The sequence below is a fragment of the Lepidothrix coronata genome, unplaced genomic scaffold, assembly GCF_001604755.1.
Source record: "Lepidothrix coronata isolate B3197 unplaced genomic scaffold, Lepidothrix_coronata-1.0 Scaffold121, whole genome shotgun sequence".
In the NCBI taxonomy this organism is placed as follows: domain Eukaryota; kingdom Metazoa; phylum Chordata; class Aves; order Passeriformes; family Pipridae; genus Lepidothrix; species Lepidothrix coronata.
The window spans coordinates 3,524,245-3,549,710 of NW_016690301.1; the positions used below are offsets into that span (position 1 = coordinate 3,524,245).

At 43.5% G+C, this 25,466-nt stretch overlaps 2 protein-coding genes across 14 annotated transcripts in view; both read left to right on the top strand.

Moving 5' to 3' along the window:
• SLC4A9 (solute carrier family 4 member 9) overlaps nucleotides 1-344 on the top strand; it is a 13,942-nt gene extending 13,598 nt beyond the window's left edge. Inside the window, exon 21 of the mRNA XM_017825594.1 lies at nucleotides 288-344. Coding sequence (XP_017681083.1) covers nucleotides 288-344 — 57 coding nt within the window. The remainder of the gene's footprint in view (nucleotides 1-287) is intronic.
• Nucleotides 345-412: 68 nt separating this feature from the next.
• LOC108502566 (ankyrin repeat and KH domain-containing protein 1) overlaps nucleotides 413-25,466 on the top strand; it is a 99,542-nt gene continuing 74,488 nt past the window's right edge. For 12 of the 13 annotated variants that reach the window (XM_017825613.1, XM_017825614.1, XM_017825608.1 and 9 more), the window contains exons 1-2: nucleotides 502-792; nucleotides 15,159-15,312. In XM_017825613.1, coding sequence (XP_017681102.1) covers nucleotides 502-792; nucleotides 15,159-15,312 — 445 coding nt within the window. Of the gene's footprint in view, nucleotides 793-15,158; nucleotides 15,313-25,466 lie in introns of all 13 variants that reach the window. The other variant, XM_017825606.1, reaches the window with a different exon arrangement.

The window sequence follows — 25,466 nt, forward strand, 5'->3', positions numbered from 1 at the left end:
CTCGCGTGACGGAGCCCCTCAGAAGGGTTTGAAGGGAGGGCGGTACTAAGGCGCGGCAACACCCAATCGGAAGGCGCCAGACGCCGCGCGCCGTGAGCGACACCCCTCCGGACCAACCGAAACGCGTGGCTCCTGGATGCGATTTGATCGACAGTGCCCTCACCCTATCAACGCTCTCAGCCCCGGCGAAGCCCCTGATTGACGTCCCCATAAACCAATCAGCTCGCGGAGAGTTCAGGAAGCGGGGCGGGTCGGCACGCTCTGACCGCCTGGGCGTGCGCTCTCAGGGCAGCATGCTGGGAGCGCGTGACGCGCCTCTGACTGACGCGCCCCGGGACCAATAGCGCGGCGCGGCCTTCCCGGCGCGCCCAATGGGCGCGCGCGGAGCGGGCGGGGTGGGCGGGCGCGGCGGCCGCGGCTGGGGTAGGGTGTGAGAAGTTAGTGGCGCTGCCGCGGTGCCGTGAGGGGGGAACGGGAGACGGCCGGGCCCGGACCAGCGCGATGCTCACGGACGGCACCGCCGCCGCCGCCGACGAGGAGATCGACTCGGTCGCGCCCCGCGCGCCGCCCGCCGCCGCCGCCGCCGAGCCGCCCGCCGCGGCCGGGCCCTCCCCGCTGGGCCTGCGGGCCGTGCGCCTCTTCGGCGAGGCCGGGCCCGGCGGGCCGGGGGGCCCCGGCGCGCCCGCGGCCGGAGAGGCCGCCCTCGACTTCAAGCTGGCGGCCGCCGTGCTGCGGAGCGGCGGCGGGGGCGGCGGCGGCGGCTCCGGCAGCGACGAGGACGAGGTGTCCGAGGTGAGCGATCCCGGCCCGCCCTCACTCCCTCCCCTCCGCTCCGCCGCTTCCTGACAGGCCGGGCCGGGCTCCCCGGGGCCCGCCCGCCGCGCACCCGCCGGTGCCGGGGCTGCCGCGGCCATGGGCGGGTCCCGCGCGGCGGGCGCGGGGAGGGGGCGGCGGGCGCGGGGGTCGCCCCCCCCCCCGGGGGTGGCCCGGCCCCGCTGCCTCCGGGATGTGCCCGGGAGCGGCTCCCAGCTGGAGGCAGGTTTGGAAGGGGGGACGGCGGGAGATCCTGCACCCGGAGGAGAACAAAGTGGAGCCGCCCCCCCGCCTACCTACCCCCTGTTGCTGCCCCGGGCTGGTGGTGCCCAGGCGCTGATAAAATTCCTCTCTGCGTTATATATATATAAATATATATATATATATATCTGTGCACACGCACGCTTTTTTGTGCAATAGCAGTATCTCTTGCCCAACAAAATGGAAGAGAGGGTAATGGAGGTGCCTGCCTTTGATCTTGCAAACCTGCGCGGAGTTTCAGGGGGAGGCTGTGGGGGAGGGAAGGACCGGGGCCTTATCCCGACCCACACGGAGCATTGTTGGACCTGTAAAATTGAATCTAATACTGCTTTGTGTAGCCCAGGGAGAGAAGGTAAAGGAAGGCTTTTATCTCTCACTGCTGCCCGCTCCTCCTTCACCAAAAGGTGAATGCTTGTTGTCTCTTTTACAAGAGGTCACAGAAGCATCACAGCCCTTTCTGTAGTTTTAGTGGAAAGCAGGAGAAAGTGGCTGACACTCCCAGGCTTGTTGCAGTGCCTGTGTTTTGGGCTTCTGCAGGAGGAAGGAATTGGCCAAGGTGACACCATTTTCAGTTTGGGGTCCAGGTAGTTCACACAGTCCCTCTGAAGAGGTGAGCCCACACTCACCTTCCCGTGGCTACATTTTTTGCCTTCTGTTGATGGTCCTCTTTTGTCCAGCCTTCCTTGAAACCTGAACTGACAGGTCTTATCAGAATAAAAAGAAGTGATTAAACTGACACAGACCCACATTTGCATTTTGCTCCTGACCACCTAACCTACATTAGAAATGGTGTTAACAGCAGGGCATTTAACTCAACTAAAAATCCAGTGATCAGGCAGATGAGCCCTGGCATGTGAGTGTTCCTTGTGTGATGGGTGTCCTGAACATACATGTTCAGTCCCACATGGGATTAGGTGTTCCAGCACATACCTGTTTTGGAGAGCTGGAAGACCTACTGTAGGTAGAATAGGACTCAAATAACTGATGCTCTCTTGTGCTCTCTGGGACGTCTTTCATGTCACATTTTAATGCATCTTTGAAGATACAAATCAGTAGCTATAGAACCTGGAAGAGGATGGGAATTGTGCTGTATCAGGGTGTTTGTGGCTCTTTACAAGGTGAGCAGAGTCCTGCTTTGAGAGCTTATCCCTTCTGAACCCACCCCATTATTTAAAGGATGTGAAGATTGGACAGCTAAGGTGTTTATTAAGCACTCTTTTGACTAATAGCAAGTATTAAGAAAGACAGCCTATTATAAATAATGTGTCTGGGAGGTTGGCATTGAGGTAAAAAAAAAAAAAAAAGGTTCCCAAACAGCTGTTAAATGACTCCTTTGAAAAACCTGGGAAAACCTTTCTTACTTAAAATATAGACTAGAAAAAGTAAAGTTGGAATTAAAACCCTTGGAGGTTTCCAGAACACATGGAGAGGAGGTGGGCTAATCTCAAAGCTGTAATTGCCTGGAGAGTTCTGTCTTGTGTTTCTGGTTGTGGGGAGTTACCTGGGGAAGAAGCAGGAGTGGGAAGAATGTGCCTCCCATCTGTGCTGCTGTGCTGGGCTACAGGGAATGTCTGGGAGCACCAAGGGGGGAAATTTTTTTTTTCCAATTTTTTTTCCCCGAGAACTAAAGAAGCACCTGTTGTCAGTGGTGGTTTTTTGGTTTCGTTGATGTTTTTTCTTTTGGGTGGTTTTTGGTTAGGTTTTTTTGGGGGGGGAGGAGGGGGGTATTTATTGGTTTTTTGGGGCAAAGCAAAGGCAGTTCAGGTCCAGGGATGGAACATTGCAATTCTTGAACAGCGCTGCTTTGAGAACCCAGTCAGTGACTGTTTGGACTGTGGTCTTGTGCCATGAGTCACTGATTTGGGTGTATGCCTTCAGCTATTACCAGTGGGTGGAATTAGTGAGAACTAGAAGGGAGAATTATATAAAAAAAAAGTGAGTATTTGCCATGCTGCCTTGATCTGTACTCTTCTCTCTACTTTTGAAGTCATAAAAATAATGGTACAATATTCTGTAGGCTCTGCTGCATGCCTGTGGGGTGGTAATTAGGGTTTGTATTCTTCTATTAGTCTGAGTTTAATATGCTAAAATAATTGAATTAGTCAAAATGGCAAATTGGGGAAGAAAAGAAAATCATCGGGGAAGCGCGGGACAAAGAGTGTAAGGAAGCACTTATCCAGAGAGTGAAAAGAGCAGTGTATTTTAGCCTAACCTTTTTGAAGATACATTGCATTTCTGAGATCAGATCTCCAGGTGCTTTACCAAGTGGAGAGTGCTGTCCCCATTTTACAGGTGAAGAGGGTGTGCCACACTTATCCTGCCTCACAGAACTGGGAGAAAATCAAAGCTTTTTGGTCTAGCTCGGTTTTTTCCTATGGTAGTGCCCAGTTTGGGATACCAGGGGCTGAAGTGGATCCTGTACAAATTAGTTGTGTCAGGTCCACGAGGTGAAATTCAAATGCAGCTGTGCAGAATATTTTCTAGAATTGCCAGTTAAAATTATCTCATGCAAATAGAAACAATTGCAAGCCAAAGCTCGCCTTTGGGCATGGAGGGAAGAGGCCAGGAGGGCTGTGCTGTTCCTGGGTAAAACAGGGAGCTGTGGATCTCCTGGGCACTCAGAGAGGCTTCCACCACCAGAGAGATGAGGTGGTTTTGACCTCAGTGCAAATAATTGCTTTAGTTGCCTTCTGAGCATGATCAGGGTTTGAACACAGCCCTGTTCACAGCCTTGAACACAACTTGCTCAGAGTGAGATTTTTGGTGTGACTTCAAGTGTTATTATTACCACTCCTTGTGAATTTTGCTGGCACTTCCAGTGGTGCCAAAGGCACGAGCCTTAAAGAACCTCCTCCCCCCGGCTGTGAGGGCTGTAGGTCAAGGTGAAGGTGTGCTGGGAGGTCAGTGATGAACAGGGTGTGTCCGTGGGGTTTTTGTTGGCCATAGAACACGCAGGTCCTCACCAAAAACCCTCCTGGCAGCAAAGGGTGAAGCAGGTGATAAATGTGGCCTTGTTAATGCTCAGGGATGGTGCGTTTGCTGAGCTGTTGTAAATCAAGCAGGAGAGGCCAGCTGTGCCCACGGATCCAGGGGATCTGGGAGCTTGGTTCAGTAAGTGGCTTTTGGCAGGGAGTGTATAAATGTGGCAAATCTCTTGTATTCTGTAATTCAGGGGCTGGGAGGCCTTCAATGACAGCTGGAGCTCACCCAGCCCTTGGCTATGGAGTGAGCTCAGCTCTCCTTCCCTCTCCAGAGCTGCCTCCACCAACTCGCCTTACTTAAGCCTGTACCTATTGCATAAGCCTCTGGGGATATTTACATAAAGCATAATTAAAGATCAGACATAACATCCCTCCTACAAGGAGTACAGTGAATAGTCCAATGACACGCTCTCCAGAGCACTTCAGTACCTGGAGATTTTGTCTGGGGTCTCCCTCCCCAATCTGAGATCTCATAGTTTTTAAACTGGCTTTTAAATTCAGTGTAAACACATAATTGTTTCAAATTGGCAGTGTTGTCCATTAAAGCCATTGCTGTGTTATTGAACCTTCCTTAAGTGGGTCTGCTTTGTAAATGGTGTGCACAGTTTGACTTCTGAGGTTAATGAAATGCTCACATTTTAGTTTTCTGTTTTGTATTGGAAACAATGTAAATAGCAGCATTTTCTTTACCATAAGAAATAGAAATGCAAAAAGCAGATGCTAGTTCAGGTGGATAATACTAAGCAGAAAAGCCTTTTCTCTGAAAAACGTAGGTTTTAGTTCAGCAGTTGATGTTTTTCTAGTTTTCAGTAGCTCATTGAAAGTTGAGGAGGTAAGACATGGAACAAGATGGAAAATTTTCTTGCAGGAATTATTCACTGATTAGAAAAAATCAAGAAGAGAACATGTTCAGGTTTCCAGAAGTATTGAGGTGACTCTTCAGGATGCAGAGGGTTGGTTAGTAGGTTGTTAATTTATTCCCAGCCTGATTAGGCATCTAACTTCTGGAAAAGTCTTGGTAGGTATCTCAGTAACTTTGCAAGTCTGACCTGTGGTAGCCAGAAACAATCACTGTAGTGATGGTTAATAGTTACTGTCCAATAACACTTTCAAATGAACTGATTTCTGAGGTTTCTTGCAGAACTCGGGTCCTTCCTTCAGTGCAGCTTGACCCAGTTGAGTACATGACCTAAAATAAATGTCAGCAACTGTTCTCTAATGATAGGTGTAGAAAGTAAAGATGTGAAGTACTACTGTATAATTACATAAATATGCAGTGCAACCCCTGGGTAAGGAGAGATTCGCCAAATTTAGCAGAACATCTATATTTAGGTACAAATTTGCACATGGGTTTCACCAGTCAACCAGTTACAGTCTGGTGGGGGGTGGGAAGGGTTCATCTGAGCATTAGTGGTGAATCAGGAGTTCTTGTGTTCTGATTTAAATTGGGGCTAGCCAGTTAAACTGGGGCTTGATACTGGGATGCTCTCCTCTCTCCATTCCTTGCCTTGGAGGATGCTGGAACACAGCTGGATGATGCTGCTGGAGCACTGTCCTCTGCTCAGAGCCCAGGCCATCCCTGCAACACTCCCTGGGCAGAAGGGTTGGTGTGGAGGGAAGGGCACAATACACAGGCACTCCTTTCCAACTGGCAGCAGCTCCAGCACTGAACTGGTGTGTTTGTTTGGAGTTCACAGCTGGGGCTCAGACCCTGCAGGTGAGGAGGCCTCAGTAGGTCTCATTTTGGGTTCTTGTGACATTTATGATGACTCCTTTCAAACAGTAAGCTGTTCTGGAGGGATAAGTGATTCCTTTACCACAAACAGAGGCAAGTCTGATATACACGGAAAGAGGAGCCTTCCTTAGGTTTGTTTCACACTGAAAACTTCATGAAGCAGGAAAAATAACTTCTGCATCTCGTTGGAGGACTCTTTGCAGGACTCTGAGTTATGCTCTGAAGCTTCATTTCAGGAGGGAGCTTTCATTTGCCTTCTGTGGGTCCTTTCTTTCCCAACAGCAGCCCATGTACCAGGCAAACACCATCCAGAGTCCTCTTATCTTCCTGATGGGAACGTCCATGTGTGGAATGGGATACATGCCACAAAGTGTCGGAAATCAGTGTTCAAGTACTTAGATAAAATGAGAAAGTTTTTGAACAAAGCCTGGCCTCAGAGGTTAACTCAAATAAAAACTTTCTCATTGATGCCTCGTGTGACCTTGGTCTAGGATAAAGTGAAGATTAGTTTAACTTTCAAATGATAAAAAATACTATTTTTTGTGGCAACTTCGTTACCACAGTTATAAAACAGTGCTGCCTCTGAGTAAGAGGGGTACAGGTGAATTAATATTTGGATTAAGGTGGTTATTTAATTAGGATGATATGCTATAGTTTATAATACATACAGATATTTATTATAACATGATACAGAGAGTTTCTGTGTGGTTTTCCCCAATAAGTAGCTCTCCCTTTCTGTTGTGAAGGTGCAGAGGTTTCATTTTACATATTTTTGAAGGAATGCTGAGCAAGTGAAATATATGGAAACACATCCTATTGTAGGATAACATTTTGCTTTTACTCTTGCAAGTCATTACTTAAGAATATTTTCTTAGGTGACATGGATTATTTGAAAGTTTTATAAAATACTGGAAAATTTTCTCGGTTTTTACAGCATTATGCACCTTCTGCTCAAACACAGATAGAAAACACTTATTATGATAAATCATAAATGAAAGAATTGATCCTGTGCTGGATCCTGTTACTTCTTAAATGCTTTTCATGGGATGAAACCACTTACAAATTTTTGCCTTTTGCTTTTAAGAGGGAATTGTGCAGATTTTTTTCAACATTATTTTCATCTTCAGCTTTTCCAAAGCATCCCAGAATCTGAAGGAAAATTGGCCTAGACTGAGAGGGGTTACTTATGGTTGAATTTTGATGTTGTGTTTGTCAGAATGCTGGTGGTAGGTGAGAAAAAACATGTCTAGCTGGTTCTTCTGACCTTTTGAAAGGTGCCCAACTGCATACCCATCCTGCAGGAAAAAATATTCCCTAGTGGAAAAAAAAAAGGATGTTTTATTGACTGGTGGACAGTGGGCCAACTGATCTCTCACATTTATTTATATGTTTTTAACATTTGATCTTTTACCATTGGGCTTTAGCTGGGTCCCTAAGTTATTCTCCTTTGCCTTCAGTAAAACACAGGGATTACTGATTAACCAAGATTTTCTTCCAGGGAAATCCCTAACCCAGCTGAACTTTTCCCTTTCCAAAACCATGAATAAAAACTGGTGGTGTCACGTGGTGGGTAGGTTGTAAGTCAGTCGTGTTTCAGGCCAAGGGGACAGGGGGAGTTGGGCTTTTGGGGCTGAATGATCTTATTCCAAACTGTGGTCCTTGACCATGGTGACCTCTGAGCATCACCTGTCTGGAGCAAGTGCTCGTCCACGGTGTGACAGGGGAACCAGGGGAAGAGGGAGTCTCTGAAGTGGGTGCTTGGCATTTAGGATTTGTTAGGATAAATTCAATAGCTTAGATAAATGTGATCCCTTGCAAATTGTTTTTCTGAAGCAGTTACGTTTTTAAGCCCTTACAGCGCCGCATCTTGAGCTTTTGGTGGCTCACAGTTCAGACAGGGCTCTCTGCTGTCATGGTTTTTCTTTGAAATGATGGCTCAGGGGTTGCATTGGGGTTTCTGCTGCTTTGGCAGAAGTGCAGCGTGCACAGACCTGTTTATCCAGGCCTTGGAGAGAATAGCTGCCACCAGCCAGGGCTCTGAGAGGGGCAGAAAGCCCAGGATGGTTTTCAGTGTGCTATAAGCCTCTACATAACTGAATTAGTCACTTTAAATGTTGAGATTTCTCTGTCTGAAACGTAGGGCTTGGCCTGGGAACAGATTATTGAATTACTCTTGCATTCATCAGATCCCCTTGTATGATTCTTTTCTTATTAAGCATTGTCCCTTTGGATTGACAAGAGAGGTCATTCCCAAGAAGGTGGCTTAGAATACTTGCCATCTTGGTTGGGTGTGAGCTTTTGCATCAGCAAACAAATGCATTTATTCATCTTCTAGTTTGAAGTTTCTTTCACTTTGTTTTAATGCTTGGGATTTAATACTTGAACAAGAACCCCATCCTGAAAGCCCTGGCTAAATCAATGCAACAATTCTGGTTTATATTCTAATAAATTAGAATATTTAGTTACACCAGCTGTTTCTTGGTTTGAGATGAAGATGAGGTTCTATTTCTGCAGGATTATTAAGACAGAAAAAAATGGGGCAGGAAGGAATCTTAAAGCACATGGGAAAGATGTAGCATGGAAAACATGATTTAGAGTGGACTGAGATAGAATATGTGAAAATAAGGAGTTTGTAGTGCAAGTGATGCTTATTTTAGTCAAGCTTATGGGTCTCCATTCAGTGGTTTTCTTCAGGATGAAGTACTGTTGGGAATGCCAAGAACAGGCACTTGATTTGCTGGGATTCATGTGAATTTTGAATACGCTTCAGTTGTCAGTTCCAGTTCGGTAAATGACAGCTTCTTGCTGCACAAGATTGTTTTGTACATCAGGAAAACTTAGTCATAATTATTTTTGTTTATCAGACATCGAATATGTGATGGCTGAAGGCTGGTTTTAACAGTTGTTTGTGTTCTTCCAGCAGTTACTGAGATGAGTAAAGCTTTCTTTTTTCTGCTATACAGAGAAAGTTTGTAACACTGCCTCAGGTACCAAGAGGACTCAGCCTGTCTGTTCTGTGGCTTAATTTTTGTGAGGGTTAACTGAGGGTGCAGTCACGTTGCTTATTGCTGTGAAACAGTGTTTTAACACAAATAAACGGCAGTGTTCTTGTTTGTGGGAGAAGCATGGATCAGACAGCTCTGAGCAGATGTGATAAGGTGTAGTTTGTAGTGTTCAGAACTACTTAAATGGGCATAAAGATATCAGGTGTCAATTGGTTGCTTAAGAGAGAAATCAGGTAAGGGGTTAAATTGACATGGACCATTTTGGCAGGTGCTGACCCAGGAGTGTCAGCTCAGGGTTCAGTATCAGTGCAAGAAAATTGAAAACCCAGGATCATCAATCTCTGGAAAGGAAGAGGAGCCCCATAAAACATCAATTCCAGTGTATTGTTTTATCTGCACCTTTCAAATACCAGCTGTAATTTTGAGCACTGACTGGTGGCTTGGGTGCCAGAAGGGAGCAACCATGAGGATGTGAACCCTTTCTCACTGCCTTTCTCACTGCTTTCCCATCATTTTAGTCAGCTTGTGTGTGATGGCACACCAAGAACACTGGGTTTTACATGGAGATGCTGGACACTGTGAGGGCCTTGCCTTGCCTGCAGTGGCAAAACATGAAGTTGTGTCCACCTGTATTTACTCTGTATCTATAGCAGCGTCTGCAACATGAACCTGTGTTCTGAAATGAGCTCAACCCCAGCCCAGATCCTATAGCTGCTTGTTTCATTAGCTGGTAATTGCTTAATATCTATGGGAATAAGGGCTGTCCTTTAGATAATCCTGCCTCCAGTTAGTCAGCTTCCTATTGCAGTTGGAGCTAAACAGATTTGCACCCCTTCTCTCCCCACCCTCCCAGTAACATCCTGCCTTACAGAGCTGCTGCTGTGGGTGCTGAGCACTGACAGCTCTGCTTGAAGGCAGGGGATGCTCAGGTTTGAGGACTCACAGGGAGCTGAGCTGATCCAATGCCTGGCTGTTCCCAGAAGAGTCATCTTCCAGCTTGTCAGACCCCTTTAAAATGACCCTCCGTGAAATTTTGTAAAGGGGTAGAAAATTATTTGTTGCCTCCTCTGAGTTTTCTCCCTTTTTGACGTGTTCAGTCAACCTGTGAAAGTGTTGGATGGCTGAGTAACCTGTCACAAGGTGAGCAATGCCTGGAAAATGCTGCTTCAGGTGCTTTATCCTCTCTCCACTGAGGTGGTGATGTCCCTGAGCACCCTGTACCCCCCTGGGCTGGCAGGATACTGTGTAATCCCAAAGTCCATAGAACTGGAGACAATGCTCTCTTGGTGATTCACAGGTCGTGGTGCCTTCTGTCTTCTTGGGCTGGAGCTTTGCTTTTTAAGGGAAGAAACTGTCCTCAAATTACAGTTCAAACCTAACAGAGTGGGTATGGTTTTGCATCATTAATTATGTCTGAATTGTTGTTCCCAATGATTCCGTGTTGTTTCCATGTACTGACTCTGGAGGACCTCCCTGAAGTGTTTGTTTCATTTCTCTGGCTTTGAAGTGCCGAGAAAGGACACTGTCCTGAGGCCCCACGGAAAGGTTTGTGGAAATACCCGCATTTCTGTGTGGTTTTTCCTCTTCCTTTATTGCATCTCTTGCAACTGAAATGGTAGTGCAGGAAGACAGCTTAAGTAGGTGCAAAAATGGTCAGGCTGGCAGGGGAAGAGTGTTGAAAAATGCATCTTAAGGTAAACCAAAGCCAGGCCTTTAGCTGGTGTTAAATCCACACCAGGGTGTCGTGGTGCATTTATTTGTCACAGGGAGCTCCTGAGAGTGCCATGTCAGTGACAAAGTCCTGCGTTTTACTTTTTCCTTGGAATAATTGTTTTTAATGGTTTTGAAGCTGACGTTCTTGGTATGTGCAATTTAAAGAGGTTTGATGTCGAATTTGAAATACAAACTCATTTTCAGTCTCAACTTAGTGCTATGTCTTATTAGTATTCCCCAAAACTTCTAGAGCAGGATTGCAAGTATTAATCCAGTATTGACATTCAGTTTAATAAAAGACATGACAACATAAACTGTCAGACAAAGGCACAATAACTTTCTAGTGTCATCCTAATACAGCATTGCACAGCTTGTTAATTATGGAGGGAAAACAGTTTAAATATAGATGATCAACTTCATAGGCATGAACTTTCAGCCTGAACTACAGGCCTGTATTAACTTTAAAGAAGCCAGGGTCCCTCTGCATGTATTCAGATATATTTAGACAAATGTCCAAATGGAATTGATAAAGAAATAATTAGGAAAGGTTTTCCTAACACAAAAGAGAAAATCATGTTTATCTGTATAAAAAATAGGAGTTTAGGAGTCCCAGTCAAGGGTTTGGGTCCTCATTGTAGATGCTCCACAACCACAGATCGAGGAGTATTGTTACCCCAGGAAGGTGTTCATAGCTCAAGGTGTTCCTGGAAAATGCAAGTTCAAGGAAATGATTTAATAGCAGCTTTGTCTTCCCTATCAAAGCTTTTTCTAAAGAAAGGCTTCCCAGAAGCACTGGTTTGGCACAAATGGAAGGAGAAGGTAGAACGAGCTGTCTCTGCTGCTGCCCTTGGCTGCAGGAGGAGGGAATGGTGCTGTGCAACTACCCAGGAAGCTTCTCCATCCTCTGTAGCCTGTCAGGACCAGGCTATTTGTGAGCAGGTCCAGGCTATTCTGGGAAGAGTACTCTGCAGCAGTGCAACCTAGGGAAGATCAGTTTAGATTTAATATTAGCAATGTGCTGTAACGTGTCATTGTCCATCTCACACGAATTGCCAGCGGTGCTGCTGATGCAGAGCCCCTTTACCCCCCCCCGAGCCCCGGGAAGCTCAGTCCTGCTGGTAACACACCAACACTGATGTAGCCGAGCCCAAATAGCTGCGCTGGGGCTGCTCTGGAGGTGTAACCGGATCTGCAGAGCTGGGAGGCTGCTGCAGCCCTTGGCAGGACTTCAGGGGAGGTCCCTCGGTGCAGTGGGTGAGCCTGGACACATGTGGGACACACGATGTGGGGAAGCCCTCGGGTCCCCTGCAGGTGTGGCTTTCCTGGGTGTTCACTGGGAATTACTCCTGGTTGCAGTTATTTTGGCAGTCAGAATAATGTCTGGAATCCATGTGTTCCTAATGAGCCTTACCAAGTAAGATGCTTATTAACTGCCCAAAGCAGCTCTCAAAATAATCCAAAAATAGCCCAGTGACTGGTTACTCTATCACTGTGCTGCAGATCTGATTAGAATAGAGCAGTGTGCCTAAATTTTCCCACATGAGCAGTGTATTATGTCTTCTAGGAATGCTAACATGAAATCTGTTTGGGTTCTTTGTTTGTTTTGATTTTTAAATGAAGTTTTATTTGTTTAAATAGCAAAATTTGTTTGATATATTTGGGGTACTTTGATTTTTTTTTTTAATTATTATTATGTGATCATTTTAGGTCACTTCCATTCACAAGAGACATCTGATCAATTAGGCCATTTCTTACTCTGCTATTAATGATAAGATACCCAACTGTTCATCCTCTCTAGTCTTGTCTTAGTGTGTGAGAAACTGCATTGATTTACAGAAATGTCAGACGTTCTGACTTGAAGAATACACTGAAACTTCTTCTGGGAGACTGGCAGTGGTACAGCTATTTTAACATTTTGCATATGGATTTTCGGTATTTTCACACTCGAGTTGTATTTGTATTGTGGGTATGTTATTAAAGCTCTTCCTAAAAATCAAAACAAAACCTAAAAATTGATGCTCAACACATGCAGAAATAATGAAAGCAGCTGCCTTTTCTTGCTGTGATATAAAACTACAGTGAAAATCCTGTATATGAAGCAAGACTTGTGTGTGAGACTTTAAATGTGCAAGATCTCTGGGAGTACAGTTGCTGATCTAGAGAGCAGGAAGACTTGAAAAGGGTGGTGAAAAGAGCAGACTGCACCAGTACTACCCAGCTTGTGCCCTTAGTAAAAGCTGTATTTGTAATTCACTTTAAAAGGTAGTGTTTGCATAATCAGTGTTAAAAACACAGACTTTTTTGGAGGTTCCTGCGAGCAAAATGTACTCCCTGTTGGGGGGCGGGAGGTTCCTTGCAAGTTGACAGAGTGTTTGTGAATTAACACTGATTTAAGTTCAAGGGGTGTGTTGTTACCGGTAATGTCCTGTAAACATGAAGGATTGAGCTTGGCGGTGGCAGCAGTCGGGCAGAAAATGGTCCATATCTTTCCCAAAGTGTCAAACCCGTGAAGTTTTACAACTTGCAGTGGGGCAGCTTCTGACAGGTCACAGCAAGGCTGCCGAGCTGCCCTTTTCCTGAGGGTTGTCTGGCTGTTCCTGAGGCTGAACGCCAGGGATTGCCAGGAGCCACTGAGTGTTTCTGCAGTGTTTGTTATTCTCGAGTGCAGTGCCAGGTGCCATTTTCACCCCTTTTGGTATGTCCTCAAAAGGAAGGGCTGCTGTTAAATTAAGTGGTCTAATTGTCAAAGAAAAAAAGTCCATTAGCATGTAATAAAATTTCGTGTATCTGGTTCTCAGCTCTGTATATGAATGGGCACATATGAACACAGTGGGATTTTCTGCCCTTCATCAGATCACACAAACATGCTGCAATAGGAATAATAATTCCAGGAATAATATTCTGTGGTCTTGTGGGAGAAAATGGAAAACCCTGAAGTACTCCTGTAGGTAAGGGTGAATTTTCCCAAAAGCCAGTTTTCCATTAGAGCTGGTGCCAGCAGGGACAAGCTGTCTAAGGACTAACCTGGAAATTGGGTCCTGCTGAGGGGCATCTCACTGTAGGGATGCATTTTGCTGTGACTTGTAAATAGATTCTTCTTTGTTTGTAGTAAAAATGTTTATCACTGGTTTAATTTTTTTGCCTGTTTAATGTTCAGCTCTTTCTTGCAGCGGCAGTTCTCTTATTTTAGGACTGTTGCCTGGACTAACCTAGAAATCTCACTTCTCTAAGCCCTAAATCAGAACCTGCAGCCTTAGCTTTAGCCAGGATCACACGTATCCAGTGAGTCGTGGCCCTCATGTTCTGTGTTCCCGAAAGTCATACTTCCTCCCTCATTCCCATTATATTCCTATGTTAGCATTTCACTGGCACACAGGGTTGGCTTGGACACCGGGGGATAGTGTTACAGCCATTTACATATCAAAAAAGGGAAGAAATGAACCCAAGTGGCTCTTGAATAGCAGAGCTCTGTGCGGCTCCCAGATCCTGTTAACATTGTTCACACCACGTTAAAGAATTTGCAGATGGCCTGATTTGATTTTTGTTGGAAGTATTAACTGTCCCTTTCTTGAGGTGTTGTGGGATAGGGCTGAATATGAGGTTAGTCTTCTGCTGGAGTGAGAAGGATAGAGGGAAATATTTGGGGAAAATGGAGAAAGGAAGATGAGACTGGGGCCTGAAGTGGGAGGGGGCAGCAGTGTCTTATTCCTACAGCGTATTTAAGGCACTGATAGCGTTGAACAGATAACATATAATTAGGAAATAGTGGTTTTATCTTAAAATATTTCTGAAAACAGGGGAAATTATGCCTGAACTTGGGAGAGATTCTGAAATGTTGCTGTGCTCTCATTAGAGCGTGAGTCAGGTATCCTTGTTTACTCTGGCAGGCCGTCATAAAACTGCAGCGTGTTGTGTTGAGTAATTCCATGGGCTTGTGTTTGGAGATCACGTGGGGCACTGGTGGGACAGCATTAATGCTGCTTGGTTGGAATACCTGCCTGCTTAATCGTCCTGCAGATCTGTTCTTGTCCAGAAAGCATTAAAGACTGGGGGAGTACCGAGTGCCAGCTTGGAGACACATGTTTGGGTGTTGAATTTTGGTCGGCTATTATGGTCCTGCTCAAAACAAACAAAATCTCTGTGCTACGGTTCGTTGGAATTACTTTTAAAAGAGAAGTGAAAGGCATCTTGGGAAAACATTCCATCTTTCCCTGGCATTCAGGTCCAGCTGTACCAAAGTTATTACTGGTGGCTTTTTTAATAACACAGTAGATGGTGACAAAGATGTTACAGCCACTCTTGTGGCAGCCTGTTTTGGTGGTTAACTGTCCAAACATGCATAACACTTATTCAGTATTTAATCTGAGTTGACCTTGCTGCAGTTTAAGATCTCGTTAATTGTAATTTTTTACAATAAACTGGGGGGTTGGTAGCTTTTTCTTTCATAATTTCAACTTGTAATTTCAGCGAGTTGACCAGATGATTTTTCCAGTTGTGTTCTATACTCCGCGCAATTAAAACGTGATTACCATGCTCTGTTTAGATTACTTTTGTGGGATTTTTATTTATTTTTTTTTTTTTTTAAATTTTGCATTTACTTTAAAGCTTCAAAAATGGTTAAATTCGTTTTTTTCCTAACTTGGCCAACAGGTCGAATCATTTATTTTGGACCAAGAAGATCTTGATAACCCAGTACTTAAAACCACGTCGGAGTTATTCTTATCGAGTGCTGCAGAAGGTGCAGACTTGAGAACTGTGGATCCAGAAACACAAGCAAGACTAGAAGCCTTACTGGAGGCAGCAGGTACTTTCTTTGTATAGTTTTTTTTTTGTCTGAACCTTACTTGTACACAGATCTGCCAACCTGTAAATTTTGACGTTAGTCAAATGTTCACAAGTGTGGGAATTTATTGTGAGGATGGGGAGCAGAGCGTGGAAAGCAGCTTGGGATTCTTACAGGTGTTGCAGGTTGCTTGGACCACTCTTTCTGTACATACAAAGTTAGAAAACTTAATTTGGATTAAATGGTATTTCACTGACTTGATTACATTTGTTACCAAGGGGAGAATTAAGGGGGAGAGAATGGAAGGAAGACTTGCTAAAAATGACTTTTTTTTTTTTCTTTTCAATATATAATTATTAATGTGTTACTCCAGAAATTTACAGGTGAAATACTTGTTTCTCTCTTTTGGCTTTCACAAGAACCTTTTTTCATTCTGTAGTTCTGAGATGTCGCTGTTGGAAAATACATATTTAACATTCCTGTTCTGGAACCAGACCTGATGAACAGCATAGTGCCACTCCATTTGTTACTTCTGTAGGGATAACTTGACTAATTTAAATCTTCCTGGGGTTCGTGACTGGGATGTTTGCAGTGGATTTGAAGATTATTTGTCAGCTTCAGAATTCCAAGGATAAAAAGATGTAAAAACCCTGCTTGGAAACAAATCCCATTTGATCATCCTGGGTGTGTGCTGAAATTGGAGTTTTCAGGCTTTACCTTTGAACACTCTTTAAGAGCTGGATAAAACAGCATTTATTTGCAGGTGTTTAGATGTAGAGCTACGTGCAGTCTTAAAGGAGAACTTTGTTCTGAGGAAGCAAAGGGAGCAGGGATTTGGGATTTGGGCTTTTTTTGCATTTTGAATTTGAAAAAAACCCAAATTAGAACACAGCATAGCTTTTGTCAGCAGAAAGTTGCAGCAGCCCATCTGCTGTAACTCTTGGGGGCCAAACTTTGCTTTGCAGGGAAAACACACTATTCCTGGGATATTCTGGGCACTAAAGGAATTTGAATAAACTGATCCCTTTTTAAGCACTTTTTAAAAGAGCTTTTGATTTATTTTTTAAGAAATAAATTTAATTTTAAGTGCTCGATTATAACATGAAAACGAGTTTCAGTCTCTCTCATGTATCTGGTGGCTGGTGTGTCCCAAAGCCTGTTTCTGGATTTCTAAATTGTCAGGGTGTGTGCTTAGTGCTGGGGCTGCAGTGGTCACAATGGTCTCGTGGTATTTATCACATCCAGGTGGGACCTCTGCTGCTTGTGACACTTGAGAGAATGCTGTCTCTAGATTTCTAAGCAGCAGTTGGCCTCTTGTCCCCAGGATTAGATGATTTGGTTTTAATCTGAGGTTTCCATGCTTTGATTCCCCAAGTGCCTCGGTGAAGGGATGTGGAACGTGGGCAGAACAGGAGGACTCTGGAAAGAAGAGCAAATCTCAGAGTGCTTCTGTTTGAGTACTCCCATCTCCCTCTCTGAAGAGACTGGACAAAATGAATGCCACTTGATGAATGTGTGAGATCAAAGCAGTGAAAATACTCTTGGGAAAGTTCTCTAGTTAAGCCGTACTTGTCTTTCCCACTGCAAATCTGAACACTGAAAATACCAGGCTAACCTAAAGGAGGTGGGAGTTTATTAATAAAAGGCATAATTTGACAGTGATTGAAAGAGAAGTGTTTCTGGGAGACATTTTAACATCTTCACTAGATTTATCTTCCTGAAAATACCCTTTCTAACCTTAAGTGAGCTTCCAGGCTTCCATCATGGCAACAAACAAAGCAGCCTCGTGTTGGACCTTTCTGTTCTTTTGCAGTTTGGCAAAAGCAAATGATTTCTGCTGTTGTTTTAGTCACAGTCCAGTCCCCAGCATTAAGGATGGCTTGAAAAGTAGGTGACAGGACTGTGGCTCAAACAAGTAGCTTAGTTATGGCCTTGTGTGTCGTTCCCAGGGTAGTTTGGCCTTGGCTGTGATGATCCCCTCTCCCGTGAGAGGCTTTGATTCCACCTCCCAACCTCGAGGAAGGTCGATCTCACATTCGGTGTCTTGGCTTTCTTGGGGTTTCTCACAGGCAGGGTTTGTGGCTGTGTCATTAGGATCTTAATGAGTATGACTTGCAAAACGAGTTTTGCTTATTCTTCCTGAATCCTTTAATGCTCAGATCTCACAAGGACATGTTGTTTATTAGTTCTGGAAGGTAAGTTCTAGCAATTGCAGCCAGATGGGATGTTCTTCTTCAGAGCACTTGTGCAGAAGTGGTTTTCAGCCACTGTGCTCTGTAAGATTTGTAGGATTTGTGTTTTGTTTGTAAATACCTGCCTTGATTTGAGAACCACTGCATATTCAAATGTAGAGGCCAGAGCTTAGTTGAACTGCTTGAAAATGTTTCTGTACATTGTATTTACCCACCATAGCAATGCTGGATATTTTTTCACAGTTCAACTTGTTAATTCTATTTCAAGGAGGGGTTAAATTCCTTTGTGGTTTTGGATGCTCAGGGTGACAGCCTTAAGTAGAATTTCTGCCAAGAGGGTTGTACCTGCCCCCTTGGCATAACAGTGATTACACACACGTGTACATCTCCATGTACACAAACCCAGGATTAGATTCCTTGTGTTTGCCAGGTCCCCTGAAAACCTGCCTGATTAGCTTCAGTTTGGACAACCATCCTTCATTCTGTGAAAGAGCAGGCACTTTGTTAATGAACAACTACCTTTAAACAACTGTCAGTGTTTGTATTATTTCACAAGAAAATAAATTCTACAATCTGGAGACCAAGAGACTTCACTGTTCTATGACCATCAGTTGTATTCATGTTCAGAAATTGAAGATAAATTAGAACAATGGAATCCTATTGTTTGGGAAGGTTTATCCTAAACAAACCAAGTCTCTTTTACACCTTCTTTCAGTTTGACTCCTAGTAGAGCAAAGAAGGGATTTATAGGTAAAATAACCTATGGAATGAGAACCATCCTGTTTGGAGATGTTTCCATTTTTCAGGCTGTAATTAAACAGATTATTAGTGCTCTGACAATGGAGTCCTGTTCTGCACTAGGAACATTTAGCTCCACTGTGAATGAGGGTACTGTTGATTCCTTAAAATAATAATCTAGCTCTGAAGAATCATGGCTCTTTTGTGGATCTTCAGTAAGGGTGTCTATTAAATGTATTTTTTCAGTGGAGTGTTCAGAGCTCTTGTTCCTCTTGGCAAAGTTCTTCCATGAGTCCCTCAACCCATGTTTGTAAAAGGGCAAAGTGTGGAAATTCCGACGGGTCAAAGCCGTTTCATTTTCTGTTCCCAACTTTTACAGGCATCAGGAAGGGGAAATGACTTGCTTGTGTTGTGCAGCCCTCTTTCTGCAGTTAAAGGGGATGGGGAAAGGTGTTGGTTCAAGCATGTGGCCAAATAAAAATCCTGGAGCTTTTGAGGGTGATCCTTCTCAATCTGAGCGTTGAAACACTTTGGCAATGAAGCATCAGAAAATAGATGGAGAAGAAAAGTGGTAAAGAAACTTCTTCTGCCTTTAGAACACTGGTGTTCCTCTTGAGTATCCACACAGAGGGGGGTTCTGTAAGCAGCAATTCTTCAGGACTCCTACTGTTGTTTATAAATTGTTTATAAAATAATAATATTGTGAGGAAAATGAGGGTATTTTGGAGAGGGAGGATGTTCAGTGGAAGGTTTGTTTAATGAAAGAGAAGTGAGTAGTCTGTCCTTATGTTCAAAGAGGGTTGTGTACAGTTATATACATCGTTCCTTTCTGTTGAAATACAGTATTAAAGGTGGCTGGAGACCCTCACATAGATGGTTTGGTGGGTTTGAGGCTTGGAGGGATTAAATGTAGTGTAAATGGTGAAAGAGAAACTTAGTTTTAGCAACATCTGTCTGTTAGTACTTGCTGAACCTTGATAGTTGAAGGCCTGATACTGCTGTTTGGAAAGCTGGTAGGATGGTGGGGTTGTGTATTGAAGAAGTGGAAGTGGTCACCTACTTAGTGGAAATACAGAATACAGATCAAAATATGGATGGGCCCAGGTGAAATCTGCCTGGTTTAGGATAAACTGAAAGGTTAGTGTGAGATTCAGCAACTGTAAAATTGAGTGCTTTCCTCTGTGTGTATCTATTTATTCACTTGCCAACCTATTGACCAAACCTGCTTTTTTGGTGTGTGTGATGTCATCAAACCTATTCATCATTCACTAACAGCAAGGTTTTGGGTTTTTTTGTTAAAATAGAGTAAATTATATTTGTTTCCCTCACCATTAGAGGGCTTCAATGTGACAAGGTAGACCTGTGATCCAGCACTACCAGCTGTGGTCTGAAAGAACAGTGCCAAAGCTTGCTTTGATCCTGCATCCAGGAGAACCCTTGGAAGGTGTCGAAGACTGGGCTGGGAAAATTCTTTGATCATGTTATTTATGATCATTAGGATTCACGTGTGGACCTGGTGTGGTTTTTTTTCTTAGGGCTGATGAGTAACTAAGCTGTGATTTAAATGGAGGTGGGCATTAGAAACTTAGTCTGAGGGGTTGTCCAAGCTCCAGTTGAAGCTGTGGAGGTGGAGAGAATAGAAATTCCCGTTTGTCAATTTGATGGCTGCACCACTGCACTCATGAAATGTAACAAATGCATTTCTAGATCTCTGTTGGTGTTATGGAATAAAAAAAAAGAAAAGTAGGGTCTTCACTGGGGGGAATCTGAGAGAGGATTGCTGGAATTTGAGCAAAGATGTAACTTTGTTGTAAAAATGTAGCAGGAACAGGTTTGAAGTGTGTTTAGCTGCCTTCAACATGGCAAAAGTCTCACTCTAGTGCAGTTATTGTGAATGACTTACAAACCAGGACAGGCTTTTCACCATCCTCTGCTCTGATCTGAAATATTTGGTGTTCTATGGATGCAATAGATGGATCCAATAAGAGAAACAGTTTTCACTAGGAAAGCTGGAACAGGCTTCATTTTGGGCATTGCTGCAGTGCCACTGAAATCACCCATCCTGTTAACTGGGAGACTTCTGCCCTTTTTGAGATACTGGCACATCACAGTGACTTGCTCATTCTCTTTCTTCACCATCCAAAGATTCAGAGTGGGAAGGAATATATGGTATGTGAATATATGGTATGTGTTGTGCTTTTGAGTAAGTTGGACAAACTGTCTGAATTTTGTGCATGTAATTAAATTATTAATATTCTCCGAGGTTCTGCATGATTTAAATCTTTTTTTCTAGTCTAGTAAACTTTTAGATTAGAAAAAAATCTACTCTAATCCTGCTCTTAGTCAATTTAACTTCCATGCTTTGACAGTGTGTTACATGTACCAGCTTCATATTTTCTAGCTGTTTTTCAGTTGGATTTTGCTGTGAAGAACAATCTCATTGTCATAACACTTAAAATAATACTTTCAGGTATCAGTCAGCTAAGTTACCTTACCACCTCTGAAAGTTATGCTCTTGGAATTCTTTGGCAAAGATGATACTTTGCCAAAGTATCATTCCTCATGCCTTCAAGGGGCATGAGGAATGGGAAGAGACAAGACAAAGTTACAAGTTTTATTTTGTGAAATATTAAAATTGGCCAGGGTACTGCTCAGTCTCTCAAGTTTCCTGCATGTTTGTGTATATCTATATATGTATCTCAGATGTAATCATTAATTATCTAGTTCTTCCTGACCATGCCATAAACAACTTGTGCAATTCTCCTTTTAGTAAGATTTTTTTTAAAGTCCGGGATATATTTTTTATTAACTCCACTTCTCCTTTCTATTTCACTTTTGCCATATTTTATTTTTCATGCAAGTTGGGTTCTTCTGTAAGAGAACCCCCCCTTTGCTCTCCTATTCCAATAGGGGAATATTGCTGGTTATAAAAACCTTTTCCCATCCAGTATTGGTTTCAGGACTTGTCATTAGATCAGTGTTTGGAGCAGCCTCAGCCAAAAGGAACGTGGGGAGTGTTTGGGAAGGAGAAAAGCAGCAGTGCTTTATTGCCAGTCCTGTGTAATGCCTGAACTGAGATGGGATGTCCCCAGGACCGAGTTGTTCTGTTTGGTCCATGTCCCTGCTGCTCTGGTGCTGTCCTTGGGATACTGGGAGAGAGTGGAGCAGAGATGGGAACCCTGGGAAGTGAAGCAATTGCTGCTCTGGCAAGTTTGAGTTCAGCAGAATGTGTAACACTTCTCCTGAAATGCCTCAGGAGAGAGAGGAAGGAGTGAGGAGGTCGACAAGCCTCAGTCTCTTGCTTGTATCTCCTGCGAGAAGAGTCTCTTAAAAGTTTATTTAAAAACCTCAGTTACACAGACTTGGAGTCTGTTTGCATTTTTGGTTGTTTTCTACATTTGTCACTCACACAGTTTCCTTAGCACATGATGATAAAATGTTCAAAGCAGAGTTGGAGTATTAGGTGAATATTCAGGGGGTGCAGGTGATGGGATCAGAATCAGTTGATCATTTCCATTTTGAGGGGTTTTGGGGTGTTTTGCAGCTTAATGTTGAAGCATGGTGGCAGTAACCAGTGCCAGCCACTTAGCCCTGTACTGGACAGACTGGTAAGTCAGGTTGGTAAGTCTGGCTGTGGAGCCACCCCTCCTGGAGCTGAGGGAATTGTGCTGTGAGGAATAACGTCACTGCAGTGGAGCAGGGCTGGGTGCTGCCTGAACAGCCTGGTTTGTGTGCTGTGACAGTCTCTGGGGACACCTGGGAGGTGTGGCAGCTCTTGGTGGTGGATCTATGACACATTGTTCTTCTATCAGTTTTATAATGATATTAAATATTTGGGTTTTTTTAAAGCGTCAGAAGCAACAGATTTACTGAGTCACCAATACTTTGTAGTAACAGATGAATCTGTTGCTTTTTTTCAATTGTTAACTCACCTTTGACAGAATATGACTATTTTATATTTAGGAAGTAATGGTAATAAGTTTCTAAGAAACAAATGGTAATACAGCATATGCCTGGTGTAAATGATCAATTTCTGCTTATTTCTAGAAAGTCAAAGTAGTTTTCACCAGATTATTGAAAAAAAATAGGTCAAATATACTGTCACTTATCTTTGATTCTGCTTAGGGAATCAAGTGGGGTTTTTTTGCAATGGGGCACGAGCACCTTCATTACCTGCTATAAACTATTTTCTGCTGTTTTAAAGACCTGATTTTGAAAGCTAATAACTTAAATCTCTAGATTTAAAACAAGCTGTAGTACAGTAAACATCTTGCAAAAAAATGCAGTTTAAATTCTTTGTGAATCCGAATTATTTAAATACCTGAAGAATCAGTACATACTAGGAAATGTTAAAAAAAATAATTACTGCATTGCACAAAGTTATCCTGGTTGTATCCATCAAGAAGGCACTGGCTGTGGGAGCAAAAGGCACGGTGCAGTTCTGCAAGGACTGTGCAACAAAGCATTACCTCCAAACCAGCAATTGCTAACTTGTCATTTAGCCATCACCTTTCCCTTGAATTCTGTAGAGCTTCTTAAAACTCTTTCCAATATCTGGCTGAAAGAAACCTCAGTAGATGAAGTTTTATCTCCTTCTCTTCCTTCTCCCCAGGCAAATTCATTCCTGACGGGTGGCTTTAGGAACTGGTTAGACAGACTCATCTCCAGTGCTGGAAGCTCCACAGCATGTGAAGGGGGCACTGAGTTGCTTTCTTTGGAAAGCTTCTCAAGAAAAGGAAGAAAGCTGTAGCAAAGCAATTGGTTTTTTTAATGGCTCTGGCTGCTTGTTTAATGCATCATATCCAGGCTCAGTGTTCCCTTTTCCAGCCTTCCTTAGAGCCAACTTGCAGACTTGGGCTTATCACCCTCAGTTTTTTGGTTTCTGTTGGTTTTTTTTCTAAATAATATCTTTCTCTGCCATTAACTTATGTTATTTAGACTTTCATCTGCTCTTGTTCTCCTCTGGAATCTCTGTTCGTGATCTCTCTTCTTCATAACTTGTTGCCCCAAACTAGTCACGTTGAGCTCCACTGATGCGTGGAGGGTGGGAGTGTTATTTCATCTGTCCTGCAAGCTGTGCTTTTGTTTATACATCTCAGTTTGTTGTCTGCCTTTTGCCTTTGGTTTGCAAGTTGAATTTGACTTTAAACCTACCAACACTTATCTGAAGAATTGTTACAAGTTACTTCATGTATGTGCTTTTGATTATTCCTGTGTGTGCACAGGAATATTATTCCTGTGTACCTCTGTGTGTTGTGTGTGTGTGTGTATATATATTTGGTGACAGTCCTTTTTGGATATGTCCTTCAAAAAAAACCCCTTGACTGTGAATCATTATAAAGGCTAAAATTCTTTCTCTGCTTTCAAGGAATTACGTGGCTTTGGAGTAGCAGAGGAAGACCACAGCAAGCAGGAATGTTCTAACCAACCTGGTCTGACTTCCAGCTGGCTTTGCCTGGTATTGCCAAAACCAAGCAAGCAGCATATTTTGGAAGTCTCTAAAGGGAAAGGAACATGTAGGAAGATTTAATAATGAAAAAGGAGAAACTTGCACTGTGGCTGTGCTTTTGGCTATTAGCCTTCACTTAGAGTGAGCACACCCAGTGCCTGATCCTCCTCAGCTGTACAGAGAGAATAAGAGGTAGAACAACTTTATTTTAGTCTTAGCATGGATTAAGAGCAAAGACCTGGAGGAAATAATGAAAGAAATTTGCTTTGGTAGAACCTTAATGTGCTGGAGTTTTCCATACTCATTATTTGAAGCAACTCCTTCCATGGGACTCGTGCTTGTTATGGTTTCTCTCTGCACAGATAGGATGGGATGAGCCCCCTGGGCTGTTCCTGTAGAGGGGTGTTAACAGTAAATGGTTGTGTTCTTTCTTCAAGTTGGGTCATGGTAGAATAAACTCTGTATTTTCTTTCTGAAGACCTTAGCACCCTGATTTTTGTTGGGTTTGTGCTCTGAACTACTGTGGCATTCTCAGAGACCTTGCCTTCAGGATCTTCCTTATGCAGCATGTGTGTAATGATGACAGTACACTGGAAGGCTGTGGATCTTTTCAGGCAGAGGAGAGGGTTTTGTCTTCAGTTTCCCAAGTGTTCAGTTTGAAACATGAATTCATGCAGTAGCCTGCTAAGCACCATTAGCATGGTGATCTTTTTTTAGAAGAAGTGGTGCACTTGGTCAGCCTCTGAAAATACTCAGTATTTTGGCTTGTTTTGCTGTGCTTAATTTGCAAAAATTGAGGGCTAAAAATCTGGGCTTCTGAGTTAAGTAAGTGATGCTACTGACCCTCAAAGTTTGCTTAGGTCTTTGCTTGAAAATGTAATAGTATTTTCAGATGTTTTTTCCCAGACAGTCACTCAGTACTGTACTGAGTCAGAGCTGCTTTCTGATTCAGGAAGGCAATTACAGCCCACTGGGGCTCAGTTTCCCACTGAATGCCAGAAATTTGGAGAAGAGTTCAAGTGGGCTGTTTGCCTATAAATAGCATTCAAAGGTTATTTGAGTTCTCATCTTCCTGCACCTCTGTTGTGCAGGGGGGTCATATCCTGGAGTCAGGCTCTGTAGGGATTGTGATACTTTTCCTTAGGTTACTCAAAAAGCAGAAAGTAATTCCACTCTTTCCTCCTTGCCCCACTAAATAGATGAGAGTGTCTGTAAGGTAACTTGTTTTCAAAGGTCAGAAGCCCTAAAGAGGATGAGGCATGAAATATTTGGCTGAGTTAGAATGCCAGGAGTCAAGAATAGGAATTCTGTGCACCTTCTTTGGCTTGAGTAATTGTTTTTCTTCTCTTGATGTCTCTCAGGGATATGTGAGGCTTTTCTTTACTCCTTACCCTCCAACAGTGGACAGTGCCATTTCCATGTTCCTCCTTCCCATGTTTCAGTGGCAGTCTTAGCTCTTTGAGGTGCATCTTTCAGATTCTTGGAGCCAAGCAGTTGTCAGACTTGAAGTGAGAAAATATTTCTCTTTGATAAGGCCTGAAACGAAGAACCAGGAAATGAATAATTGCCTACCATTATCCATGGTATTTTTCTGTAAAATAATGAATTAAAACATGTAAATTTTCTCGTATTTGATGGCACAAAGTAAGGAATTCATTCTGTAGCTTTCCTTACAGAGTTCATGATTTCTGCTTCCTGGACAATTTTCCGAGTTGTCACCTCTCTAGTTGTGTGGGTAAATATTGCACACACTTCAACCTCAACTTAAAATAAATTCCCAGAGAGTGACTTGGGGT